General features: G+C 41.6%; 2 protein-coding genes across 6 annotated transcripts in view; one reads left to right on the forward strand and one right to left on the reverse strand.

Annotated features, from left to right (window-relative positions):
• Positions 1-1,087: 1,087 nt before the first annotated feature.
• On the reverse strand, positions 1,088-2,852 carry LOC139539273 (C2 calcium-dependent domain-containing protein 4C-like). Its single transcript, XM_071342129.1, has 2 exons — positions 2,690-2,852; positions 1,088-2,522 (listed from the first exon to the last, which is right to left on the reverse strand). The coding sequence occupies exon 2, from the start codon at positions 2,496-2,498 to the stop codon at positions 1,176-1,178; it is 1,323 nt and encodes a 440-aa protein (XP_071198230.1). The 5' UTR covers positions 2,499-2,522; positions 2,690-2,852; the 3' UTR covers positions 1,088-1,175.
• Positions 2,853-7,630: 4,778 nt separating this feature from the next.
• The window catches only part of LOC139539931 (talin-2-like), a 148,918-nt gene continuing 142,282 nt past the window's right edge, over positions 7,631-14,266 (forward strand). For 2 of the 5 annotated variants that reach the window (XM_071343342.1, XM_071343347.1), the window contains exon 1: positions 7,671-7,767. The gene's annotated coding sequence lies outside the window, so the exon portion shown is untranslated. Of the gene's footprint in view, positions 7,768-14,266 lie in introns of all 5 variants that reach the window. The other 3 variants (XM_071343344.1, XM_071343343.1, XM_071343345.1) reach the window with 3 other exon arrangements.

The raw sequence follows: 14,266 nt of genomic DNA on the forward strand, positions 1-14,266 counted from the left end.
TATGTAAATAAGGTATTTCTGTTTTTTATTTGTAATACATTTGCAAAAATGTCTTTAGAAATTTTTACAAATGTATTACAAATAAAAAAACAGAAATACCTTATTTACAGGGTGCAATTTTGAAATTGGGTAGTGCATCAACAGTTTTCTTCTTGTCATGTCAGTCACTGCAGACCTTAGTGCGCTATTTATAACTTGTCAGAAATGTCCGGATCAACTCGCCCATGTCAGCTAGCGTTTCGTTATCCAAAGAAATGTACTCATAAGGGTATACAATATCCGTATGGATGGACCCAGCGGGAATCGAACCCACGATCACCCACGATCATGAGAGAAATTAGCATGGGAAGCAGAAAAAGTGTATGGGGGTGCTAAACACTCACCACCATTCCAGGTTTTCCTACTGCTTGAATACCTAGACGGCAGAGGACTGTGGTGGTGCACATCGTAATGGCATGTGCTCCAGACCAGTGTAACTTAAGATCAAAGTGCTTGTGCCCTGGAAAATTACAGCTTTCACAGAGTCATGTTATCCCAGAATACATTAATAATAAAAAGGGGGTAGCATCTCAATTAAAATGGGTGGTATTTTCTGTTTTTCATTTTCTGATTAACTCATAGATTTCTGATAAATAGGGTTTGTACAAGGTAAGTGGATATGCGTTTTCAGAACTGGTCATTAGCACTGCCCAGCAAGGTTCCTGGTTACCACTGATGTTCTAATCCATGCAAAGGTCAGTAAGAAACTACAGGCTTAGGGGAAAAAAAGAGAAACTGAGTCTCTCACATTAGCACATGATGGTCATGTTTACACCTTCCCCTGCTGACAAAGAGGTTCACTAAAAATAGATCGTCACCCATGTTTCTGAATGAGGATGGATAGTAAGAGGAACCTAGAGTGATTATTGCCAGTATGCAAAAAAAATGTATAGGTCTACAAGATATTGTGTACGATGTGATATGAACTCTGGTAAAAGGATGACATGGGCCTTTCAATATTCAGTTGCCATATGAAATGCATTATTGCTTGCAACAGATGTACTCCACGACTGCCCTTTGAGATTAAAAAAATATAAGGAAACATATATTTTTAAATGGTTTAATAAAATCTCTAGTCACAGAATAACATTTAAATAAATACAATTCAAGTCAATAATTAATACAAATTATTTAACTTATAAAGTGATAATGCTTGTTAGTGGAAGTTCAACATCCCCCAGAATATAGTCTCTTTTCATAGTGGACATTTTATTGACAACTTTAAATCTCAGGGAGCGTTGGCCGAGGTCTGAGATGGCATCAAAGAAAAAGTCCTCATTGAAGATGGGGTTATGACACTTCCTGATGACGGTGCTACGCTGCTTTTGGACCTTTCCAGGCACCAGGGAGAGGCTGAAACTGCAGTTTATACTCTTGGGGTCCACCGAACGAGTATATAGCCCCTCAGCACTGATGAGCCGCACCCGCAGCCGCTGGTTATCAGGACAGTACTCTGCAGAGAGACGCAGGAGGCCATCCTTCCCTATTGGGATCAAGCTCTCCCTCATCACCCTTTCCTTGTGCAGAACCAAGTCTGTGGGGAAGATGGTAGGAGGAGCCAGACCGAAGCTTGGTGGAAGGCCCTCTACCAGCCCCTCTGACGCCCTCCTTATGACGTTGGGGCTATTGTCCGTGGAGCTGCCCTCTTCTGTCGACAGGGAGTTGTTTCTGGACACCACAGCCTTTCTGATGTTTCTGGAGAGAAGCCTTTCATGACTCAGTGTTTTGAAGAGGGAAGACTTGGGTGGGGACCTGCTCAGCATTGGGGAGCTGAAAGGGGATGAGTCAGCTGACGAGGTGGTGTCGCTGTCCAGTGTGCCCTGTCTGTTGAGGGTATAACCTCTGGGGGACAGTCTGGAGGTCAGGGTGTGGAGACTGAAGGAGGAAGGGGAGGATGACAGGACGGTGTTGGACCTACTCCTGGGGAGCAGCAGCGGTGTACCACAGGACTCAGGGTTATTGTGGAACAGGGACTCCTTCCTCCTGGTGTGGGGGCTCTCCAGCAGGGTACAGAAGCCGTAGCAGGTCTGGGATTTGGCCATGTGGGGCAGGGAGAGGGCTGCCTGGCTCTGAGGGTCTGCGTTGGTGGTCTCCTCATCATTACAGTCATAGAGGCTCTCGTCCACACTCTCCACCTGGATGATGTGTGGGCTGATGAGCTCTCGTGCTGGGGCCTCCCTCTTAGGGATCCCCCTCTCCCGCTCAAACAGGGACACTCTGATGATGGGGGCCTGGCGGCTCTGCTCTTTACCTTTCACCTCCTGTAAGGGTGGGATCTTAGGAGGGATGCAGAACTCTGGTATAGTGTCTGGGGTGATGACGTTAGGACACAGGGAAAGTCTCTTGTGTTTGTTAACTTTCTCTCCAAACATGTCTCCGATCCTGAAGCTATATTCCGTTGAGGGGAGAAGCAGGTTGGGTCTCTCCGCGGACACACAGATCTTCTCCACCACCCACATTAGTTCTCCGACAGGGCTTGGAAACTGCAAAAGGAAAAGGAAATCCTCATTAGATAACAGAAATGGACCCAAATCACAGGCAATCAAAAATTATATAAAAAAAAAAAAACAAGTTAAATACTTTTTATAAACACAAATCCAACTTTATATTGAAAGCATTGAGAAAAGGTAAATATTGAAGTTAAGCTTACCTTTTGTGAATGAGATGTGAGCAAATCCAACCCTGTGTCCTTACAGACAGGCTTATGAGATAGATAATTATTGTAAAAGTAAAGGTCTTATAAGCAATAGCTGAGGCTCTCTATAAGTAGCAGGCTCAGGCTCTCTCTTGTTAAGACCAGCTCCTCTGTAAGCGACTGACAGAGAGCTGCAGGCTGTTTAAATATGGTCGGGTGATGGAGAGGAGACCAGGATGACTTCCACACACCCTTCAGTGCTCGGACAAGAACCTCCCTCTCTCTTTGGTCACCTGTTCCCATGGAGACACCCAAGCCACAACAGCAGGGGGAAAGGCCAGCATGATAAGACAATTGAACTACTTTCAAATTGAACACATGTATTTGACCAAAGGAATACATGTTAATTGTTTGTTTGATTTCCATTTATGCAGATGAGCGAGGAAACGTAACTTTGGGTTGTTCACACAAATAAAGTGAAATTGTAAGATTATGGCTGAGGCCTATTGGTGAATTTTGTTGAATAGAATAGGAGTCAAACCTCTCTACTTCAATTAATTACAGGAAGAAACTATTGCTTGCTTAAGACACTTTAATATTTGCTTGATTTATTATTGACGTCAATACCTAGTCTTTGAGTCAAGTGAATCTTTGTCCATTTATGTTGCTGAGAATATTTGTTAAATCCACATACATGTGTCCCTTTCATATCAATACTACTTACAGTTTTGCTATGAAAGAACTGAGTCACTGTAAAAATAGCCTAAGTGTATAGATGTTGCAAAGCCACACACTGAAATCACAATATCCGACAGGTTTGTTTGTCATTCTCTTTTAGCGATTTTGAATGCAACACACTATCATTTCAAATCACATGAATACTCAATAGCCTGCTATAAGTATTTTCTATACAGGTCACCACCACACATGTATTTGTATTAAATTAAATGTAACCTTTATTTAACTAGGCAAGTCAGTTAATTAAGAACAAATGCTTATTTACAATAACAGCCTACCCCAGCCAAACCTGGACAACACTGGGCAAATTGTGCACCGCCCTATGGGACTCCCAATCACAGCCAGATCTGATACAGCCTGGATTTGAACCAGGGACTGTAGTGACAACTCTTGCACTGAGATGCAGTGCCTTAGACGGGGGCGCCATTCAGGAGCCCAGTATAATGACTGTGATATTGGCATGAAGATTACAACAGTTATAACTGGACTTGTTGAGCAACTCTACAACACAACGCTACTTTGAAGACAAAACAGATCACGTTCTCACATTATTTTAGACACTTTGAAAGTAAAACACAAGTCTAACAGGTCTACACAATGCAACCTGTTTTAATTCATGCCAGAGGTACCCTCTTGTGGTGGGAGAAGGATCAGCTTTTCTGCCATAAAAACTATTCTATTTTGGACAGTAAAAGAAGATGAGAGCCCGTGGAGCAGCATGGACACCTCCAATACTTTCCCCATAGAGATCACAGATCATTCAATTCTTATTAAAACTATGTCACACCTCAAAAGGCGTGGTGTAAAATGTAAATTGACATTGTGTAGGTTGATTAGTATACAGAATAAAGCTACAGTACAGCTTGGATATTCCCTTTGACTTTCCTCTCTGGGTTTCCTTAGAAAAAGCTCAGTTCTCTAATGGCCAAAGTTCAAGTGGAGTAGCTTAGTAACTCTGTGCAACCACACCATTAGACAGATGGTGGGATCATACCCAATGCTATCTCAAGAGATAAAATGTAAAGAGTGGAAGTTCTTAGAAATATTGTTTTTAACGGTCCAAGCTTATTGTGGTTTCGTCAGCTGCACCTTTTACACGGATTTCAGACCGTGGAGAAAAAGGGGAGAGTGTTTCAAGATCAAAGCAAGTCAACATCCCTTATGATCTATTCAGATTTGCTTTTGGGTTTCAAAGCCTATACTTTTCATCGTCTCATCCTATTCGATCACATTTTTATTTTTTAACTAATCCGATTCATAGTTCACTTAAATGTTATCTTTTTAGCTGAACTAAGTTTAATGAGGTTTTTTTGCCTCAGAAACTGAAGTGTGATACCAGTTGTCTTATTATCTTAACCAAATGTATGTGACCCTTGCCCCAGTGAGCTGGATCTGGCAGCAATAATCATCCGGTGCTGCCAGGTAATGATGTACATGTGTTTGAGGGTCACCTCAAAACATAACCTGTTTTCCATCTAAAAGTAATACTATGCCCTTTCATTCCAAACAGGGGGTCACATTCTGTTGAATAATGTATTCCCCCTTCAGAGTATGTAACAGGCTTTCAGTCACCAGGCTGTCTGTGTGTTCATTCACTGCAGCCAACAGAGGGCAGCATCTAGCTAGGTAGAAAACATACATTTGTCTTAAATTTGTCTCACACAGATCCTATGTAGAATGATGGAAACTCTACCTGGCCTACCTGAGGAAGTACTACTATATCAGGGATACTGTTCTTTCATATCCTAAAGGGACGCCGCAATGCGTCACATAGAAGGGGCCAATATGGGGTGTTCTATAACCAGGCCTCATCACAGCTCTCCACTAACACGAAGATCCACATCTTCAACACGAATGTGATGCGAACCCTGAAAAACCACACAACCCCTAATCAATAAACTACAATTCTTCATCGACAACTGCCTACGTTATGTACGGAGGATATAATGGCCATTTAAAATAGACACACACTCATGAAAAACACAATGGACATATATTAACTGGACTACTACAACCCACAAGGAAAGAGAAAGCAGGGAAGGCTAAAAACCAATTGGTGACACTCCACTCTACAAGAACTGAGTAAAGCGGGCAAAAGCCCTTGCACAAAACAGAAATTGACTTACAAACAAGTATATTAGGCCACCAGCTACATCATCCTGTCACCGGCCACATCATCATGATATGGGGATGCGGCCGGTGACACATTGCTTCTTGAAAGTCCAATATCTTGAAAACTTGACGTCTGGCATGCAAATCGTTTTGGGGCTGTATCAACAGTGGACTAATAAATAAAATACCAAAAGATAGTTTTTGAGTGGATTTTCCCTTTAACTCTGTCTGAAGAACATTTCAAACTCCTGGTTACTTCTGGATCGGAACAGCTATTCATCCCAACGCGCACTGCCAAAGGGCGTCCTAACCACAGGTGCTCACTGTTATTGATTGGTGTGACGTCATTGGAGAACGTCACTTTGCCTAATATTAAATTACGTTTATTATTGGGTGTGCGTTAATAGATATGAATACTAAGGCCTAAATGAATAAGGGCTAAATGAATAAGGCCTAAATGAATAAGGCCTAAATAATTACTGGAAATATGTTGAGATGATTCATGTTTATTATAAAGGGTTTATCATTATAGGCTAGCCTACTTACCTGTTGTGAGGTTGAAGAAAATGTACCCGTGTTATTTGGATCGGACGGCATTGCCCAAGGAAGGGATAAGCAGTTTCCCTTTTGTGTGGCAGTCTGCTGTAGTTTCTGTAACAGAGAGGGGCTTTAGGCCTAATGTACATTGTTGCTGTGAGCTGTGCCATGACGCTTAGGCGTTTGTATTGCGCTGTGTAAGTATCTTAAAATGTTTATACAACTAATGTTGATAATGTTTTGTACACTCAGTGTATATGATGGTGTGTATAGACATTATGGGCAGTATATGACTAGAAAAGGTGTGTACAGCAGTAGTTATATAGGATAGGCCTTGACTAGAATACAGTACATACAGTACATGTGAAGGGGTAAAACAGTAGGTAAACATTATTAAAATGACCAGTATTCAATGACGATGTACATAGGGCAACAGTCTCTAAGGTGCAGGGTTGAGTACCAGGTGGTAGCCGGCTAGTAACTGTGAATAAAGTTCAGGGCAGGGCACTGGGCAGAGGCCTGCTAGTGATGACTGTTTAACAGTCTGATGGCCTGGAGATAGAAGCTGTTTTTCAGTCTCTCTGTCCCAGCTTTGATACACCTGTACTGTCTACGCCTTATAGATGGTAGAGCGGTGAACAGGCTGTGGCAAAGGGGGCCAAGCCAAATTTGGATGGTTGTTGAGTCAATTAGACCATGCAAATTTGAAGTTTATCTTATTTCAAGCTTATCATGTTATTTCAGAATATTTTGCCAAGGTAGCTGGCTAACTCCTTGATCCTGCTTTGTAGTTTACCCTTCTGCACTCTGTCACCGTAAATAAACCATTAGGCCCCTATGCAATTGAAGATGTTGTAAGCCTGCCTTCCTACATCTCCCTTGGCTACCCTGGGCCCCCTATTGTTTTACATAATAACAAGACTCATACAATACAATGCCATTCCTGTTACAACATTACTATGCAGGTAAGTTATAGCACAACATACTGCAAGTGTTTATTTTAGTTACCCGCTGGAGTTTTGCGCAACTGACTAAACATATTGTAGGTCTATTGTGGAGTGGGCCTCAGTTTACAAAATGGAGTGCAATCATAAGTTGCTTTACCATTTCCATGCCAGATTCATTACAGCAGACATTTAAATAATATGATATGAGCAATGGTTTCTCTAAATGAATCAAATTACGTTTTGTGCTTCATGTATGCCTAAGCTAATGAAGACACATATTTACTAATAGAATGCTAAATGGCTCCAACCAAAGCTACATTTTCTAGCCCATTACCAGGGAGTGTGTTTTCATTATGTTTCAAATTCATTATGTTTCAAATTCCATCCATTTGAGAGGACACACATGCATCATGCATGCACATAATTGCCCCTCTCTCTTTCTCACCCTCTCACCTGCTCATTCTCCCTCCCTCCATCCCTCACACGCACACACACACGCATTGCATTACTGTATAAGTAGTGCTGCTGAAGATGCGCCAAGTGCTTTGGTATACATACATACTGCTACAAATGTCAACCTACTTTATGGTAAAGAGAGGCTGGATCCAAATGTATGGAGTGCGAGTGTGTGACGCGCTTCCTCTTTTCTGCGCACAGAAGTAGGAGGGGCTTGATACGGTGGAGGCAGGACTGCTGCTGCACAGTGTGTGTGTGTACATCCAATTCAGCTCGAACGCACTAACGAGTGACAGATTTCAGGTAGGATTTAACGTTCTTTTATCGCTCTAACGTGTTTTAACACTGACGTTTTAGGTTGGTATGTGTACTGGCCAACTGGGCTGTATGGTAGCCTATGTCATTACGGTATTTGATTCGAGCGCCCTAATGCATTACACATAATGAAAACCTATGTTCAGTCGTTCTGATTCAGACTCAGAACTGACTTTTAATTTATCTTGTCTATGGGTGTCGCATAAATTCAATATTTAACCAGTTTTATTTTTGACTGGGTTACGTTGCAATTTCATGTGTCGTTTGCCCATAATTTCATCATTGATGATTGTTGATATAATTGCACCTGACACTGCAAACATGTACGCTATTTAATATGTGACAATCATACAACTTCAATAAACATAAGTGGCAAATTTGAGTAAATTTGGACTGGTTTCCTGAACCTCGTGCTAATGGAAAAACATTCAGTCCAGTCTCCAGTGCTGTTATCGGAAGGATGTGCGAATTTAAGAGGCAATCCCGTATTGGTGTTGCTAACGTTTGATTTTCTGTAGGCTACTTTGAAGGTTCCATAGCCAGTACTGTCATCGCTAGTGTGAATTTGCCGCCATATCTTAATGGTAGCCTGTGTCTGAAACCTATCAATGCCATGTTATCAAAACTAACCAGTAATATAATTACTGTAACCCAATACACCACTGGGCTGCTCTACTACTAGTTTACATCAAGACAAGACAAAACAAAATCTGATTATGATATTAGGCTGTAACCCAATAAATCGTGTCCATAGGCGCATCAGTGGTTAAAAATAAGAACCTGATTTAAATGTTTTTATCAAGGTTGAGTGTTTTCCTGTAGCCTACATGTAGTTTGATTGCAGGATGACTATAAACAACGAGCCTCACACTCATAGCATAAGCTTAGCAGTTTACATCAGTGGCCTATGATGCTGAGTCCATGTCAGAAGCAGAAGACAGATTGCGATTACTGCTACTCCTGCCTTCTTGTTCATGTATTTCCAGACCAGAGTTGCGCCCATATTTGGTATCGGAACGCTACAGATTAAGAGATTTTATACCATAGTGTCCAAAGGTGCATTCCAGGATAGTCATAAATATTAGGTCCACATTTACCAATCAGGGATCCTATTTACATTTCTGTAGATCAAACCATTTGGACTAGTATGAATACCCATATTAGCATGCTCCATATATCAAGATGTGAAATTGATAATAGAGGCACAATATAGACACAAAATAAAGGAAATATCTTGGTAGCCTATAAGTGTGATATCTTGTGCTCAGCTTTTGTCAAACTGCTACATAGTTGATATGCCTAAGGGCATTCTGCTCCACAGTAAGCTTCCTTGTTGCTATATGTGGACCATTCATGTGACAGATTTCCCACCAGTCTGACATGCTGAATTCCAAATTGACCCTTAACCCTTACCGCCCAGGCACTCCTGTAGATCTGAAAGGAATGCTTATGTGTAATGTCAAGTTTTTAACATATTGCTTAAAGCTATCCAGCCCTTTCAGAGCTACGTAAGTGCCTTAGGGTTTAATTAGGCCGAGACTAAAATGTCTAAAGTACATCTTTGGCCTTATCAATCACATAGACATTCCATGCAGATTCTTTGCCTGCCCACTCCCCATGTCAGTTGGCAGTGTGCCTTCCTACTCCCATGAGTCAGCTGTCTATCTCTGCATTGCCACTGGAGGAGCTGGAACACAAGTCCTCTATAATGTATGTCAGTCACTATTGGTGGCTAGAGGAAGGGCTCTCTGAAGATCACATTGACATGATGTGCCAAGAAAGATACGCTTGAGACTGTAGGCTGCTGGAAAGGATTGAAGAATTCTAAACATCTTTTTGCAAAGGGATTGTGCTGGATGGGTCAATTGATGAGTGTGTTTTAATTTCACCCTAGCCACTAAACTGATGTGTGCCGTAATCAGACTTAAAATACACTCTAGGACTTTGCATAGAGTAATGATATCTGAATGTCATATACTCTTTGAAGAATATGATATTGAAGGACAGGGTATGTCTAGAGTGTTCAGGTGTTATGCATAGGGATGGGCATTTGATGTCTTTTGACTGTTCGAATACTTGAATAAAACAAATAATACATTACTTTCGAAGGCCCGCACTGGGATAAAATCTGTATGCATTTGTCTACACTCAGTGGACAGTTTATTAGGTACAACCATCTAGTAAGATTAATTTATTGAAACCTTAACATCAACTGCTTATATTATATTGTAGAACACAATCTTCAGTAAGGCAGTAACCTCAGCAGTGGCACTTGCTTTTAGAAGCCTATGGCTGTGCAATGGCATTGCCTTGTTTTGTTAATTTAGCAGACAAGACACTCTTATTTCCTGAGCCCTTATCACAGTGAAGATGCCTATTTTATAGTAAAAAAACATTATGTAATATAACAAAATGAAATAGAACCATATTTTTTTACAATTGTAAAAGAGTTGCCAGTGCAAATGGATGTGCATTTCATGCCTGGAACAGTTATTCTCAGAGGGATAATTTGAAACGGGGCTCAATTTGGCGAGTTGAAAGACAGATTTGTCTTCTTTTCAACATACAGAAGTTTTATTTAGTTTATTTTTCCTGTTTGGAATTTTCTAAATGGATGAACAATTCCACATTGAACACTCCATGGTAATTATTTGTGATGAGTAGGCATATGCTTAATGATTCTGATGACGACACAGAGCGTATTTGTTTTCAGTGTGGAAGCTGTCTATGTTTAGTGGGTTATAGCCTATGCTAACCAATTCTCAATGGCAGTAACCGTTAGCAAAGTAGCTTAAGTGGAAAATAGAAGGGACACAATTATTCCAAAACTGTAGCTCATTGTTGGAACACATATTTTCCTACTTCAATCAACCAGTCCATGTTGAATTTGTGATAAAACTCTTGTCAATTGTCAAGGAATGTTGCTTGTGTATCCCATAAGTTGGATACGTTTTTATAGGGATTTATTACTGTAGGCCTAGCGGGAGCTTGTGTGCGCACTCAGCACGCGTGTTTGGAGGGAGCGGTCGGATCCCAATAGAGTGAAAGAGACACGAAGGGTAAAGGAAATTAGGGAGACGAACGTGTGATGCTTGGCTTGGTTTCTTTTTTTGTTGTGCCCCGCAAATGCACATGTACAAATGGAACACTAGAGCCAAGGCAAGTTAACATTGTCTTCAAAACAACATTTCACTTGCCTGTTTGGGCAGCCACAAAGCACATTCCACTAAATAGTTATACAGTATTTGAAAATGATTTGATCGCTAGTTAAAGATCGAGCTTTGACATCCATTTGAAGACTCGTTTTCTCATGCCCATCCCTAGTTATGCATCCACACTGAACCGTTCCAGCGCTAACTCTTTGCCAGTCCATGTTCAGAGATAGTGGGACCTTCCAATGATTCTACAGTACAGAGCATCTGTGCTCCATCAGTCTGTCTTGTACACAGTTAGCTAAATATAACATTACCACAAGTGTCACAAGCTCAGATGGAGCACGCACTTGCCAACGACGACTGATAAAATCCTATTCAATTAATCGAACATCACCTCATGGAAACACAAAGGGGAATTGTGCAGCTATTGATCCAGAGGTTACAATATCAGCAGCACTGTACCACTCTTAACTGTCTGAGGCACACAGCACATTTCTACATCCCAACAGAGTAGTCAAGTCCATGGGTCTCATTCTACCCTATATTCTATCAGTTGTTGATCTAGCCAATAGCCATCACAATATATAGGCCTACCAACAGTAGTAGACCACCTGGTATAGACAAGTGAAGTAATCCTGTCTCTGTCATGTGTGCACACATCAGATTATATTCAACATGCATTCAGTGCTGTCAATACGCACTGAAACCTGGTATCAGGTCATACAGTAATTACTATCAGTTGACCTCTTGACTTATCCTCATCTAGCTGGAGTACATAAACTTCAGCTATCTTTTTAATAGTTTGGACATTGCCTTTGCCTGATCACAAGCCATCCATTTAAGAGGCCATTATGAAAATGACTCTGGATTATGGGAAGCTGTTAAGGTCTCTGTTATAACACACTCTAATTCATTCAGAATTTCCCTCCCTGTGTAAATTATTCAATTTTATTGTGTTCTGGGGAGTTACTAGTATTTGAGATCCCATATGGGACTCTGCAAAAATGTCACTGGGAGACGGCACACTCCAATTACCAGTGGCCCATGCTAGATAAATATATTTTTTTCATTTTTGGCAAATTACGACATTTTGTGGCATGTGTTTTAGATAAAAAGGTAAGGGGGTGGATCAGAAAACCAGTCAGTATCTGGTGTGACCACCATTTGCCTCATGCAGCGCAACAAAACTCCTTTGTGTCGAGCTGATCAGGCTGAATGTGGTCCCACTCCTCTTCAATGGTTGTGTGAAATTGCTGGATATTGGTGGGAACTGGAACACACTGCCTTATACGAGCATCAAAAACATGGTCAATGTGTGACATGTCTGGTGAGTATGCAGTCCATGGAAGAACTGGGACATTTTCAGCTTTCAGGAATTGTGTACAGCTCCTTGCGACATGGGGCTGTGCATTATCATGCTGAAACATGAGGTGATGGAGGCGGACGAAGGGCACGACAATGGGCCTCAGGATCCTGTCACGGTATCTCTGTGCCTTCAAATTGTCATAGATAAAATGCAATTGTGTTGGTTGTCCGCAGCTAATGCATGCCCATACCATAACCCCACCGCTACCATGGGGCACTCCGCTTGCCCACACGACACCATATATACTATCTGCCCGGTACAGTTGAAACCGGGATTCATCTGTGAAGAGTACACTTCTCCAGCGTGCCAGTTGCCATCGAAGTTTAACATTTGCCCACTGAAGTCGGTTACGATGCCAAACTGCCGTCAGGTCAAGACCCTGGTGAGGAACTTCCCCAAGACAGTTTCAGAAACTTTGTACAGATATTCTTTGCTTGTGCAAACCCACAGTTTCATCAGCTGTCCGGATGGCTGGTCTCAGACGATCCCGCAGGTAAAGAAGCCGGATGTGGAGGTGCTGGGCTGGCGTGGTTACACGTGGTCTGTGGTTGTGAGGCCAGTTGGACGTACTGCCAAATTCTCTAAAAAGATGTTGGAGGGTAGAGAAATTAACATTATATTCTCTGGCAACAGCTCTGGTGGACATTCCTGCAGTTAGCATGACAATTGTACGTTTCCTCAACTTTAGGCATCTCTGGCATTGTGTTGTGACAAAACTGCACATTTTAGAGTGGCATTTTATTGTCCCCAGCACAAGGTGCAGGTGTGTAATGATCATGCTGTTTAATACGCTTCTTGATATGTCAGGTGGATGGATTATCTTGGCAAAGGAGAACTGCTCACTAACAGTGATGTAAACACATTTGTATATAACATTTGAGAGAAATAAGCTTCTTGTAGGTATGGAACATTCCTGTGATCTTTTATTTCAGCTCATGAAACATGGGAACAACACTTAACAAATGTTAGTTTGAGGTGAAATATGTGGGATAAGACTAATGTGCTAAGACGTCGATGGGAGACTATTCAATCTGTTGATCTGCAAAAAAAGCAGTCCAATAATGCAACACAGGTCATAATGACAATGGTTAATTAAAAACAGGCAGTTGTTCTTGGTCTAGTGCCAGTGAAGAGGACAAGCTGCTGTTTACTGTGTGTGAGATTTGACCTATGTGTTTCTGCCATCCACTAGAAAGTGGTTTTCCTCCCAGCTGTTGCAGTTGCTCCATCACCAACATAACATTCCTGGATGGAATTCCCCAGGAAATGTTTAGTCGGAGGGTTGGGAAGTAAGGGTTTTGGAGTCATCAGAGAGTGTGATTGTTGAACGATAAAAATGCATGATGATGAGTGTGTGGGAGCTGGAAACTGCAGCAAACCCTGTGCTATACTGTACTGCTGTGGCTCTTGACCCTGTATTTGTGTTTTCTGTTTACCACTGAAATAGATCTCTCCTTCTCACTGATGTCTATATGGTCACGCACAGCAGCCTCCATAGGGCTTGCCTCATCCTCCGCTGTTTTTTTAAGGAACTCAAGGCAGATATACAGTATGTTATTCTTTCTTCTTCCTATGCTTTGGGCCAACCATAAGTATTTCTAGCATGGTGGATGGGTTTTGCAATGACTAACCATGGGTACTATGAACTATCCCTTTGATTCCGTAGCAATGAAAGGCTTGGGTGTGGAGAATTGGTGGTTTTATCTTATTTATTAAGTTAACATTGTTTGTGTGGTTGTTTGTTGGGTGTGTGTTCAGGTTAAAGGAGCAAGACATTATTAGACTTAGACAGTGACAAAAATACTTTTTTTGGGGGTTTAATATGTTCTGTCCACATACCACTAGTTTGAGTATGGTGCATGTGGCTTGTCTCATATGAGACACTGATGGAACACCTGAATCATAGCTTTTCACTGGAGCATCACTCTTCTTTGTGATCAAATAGCACTTACACAGCCTGGAGGTG

The sequence above is a fragment of the Salvelinus alpinus genome, chromosome 15, assembly GCF_045679555.1.
Source record: "Salvelinus alpinus chromosome 15, SLU_Salpinus.1, whole genome shotgun sequence".
Taxonomy (NCBI): Eukaryota; Metazoa; Chordata; class Actinopteri; order Salmoniformes; family Salmonidae; genus Salvelinus; species Salvelinus alpinus.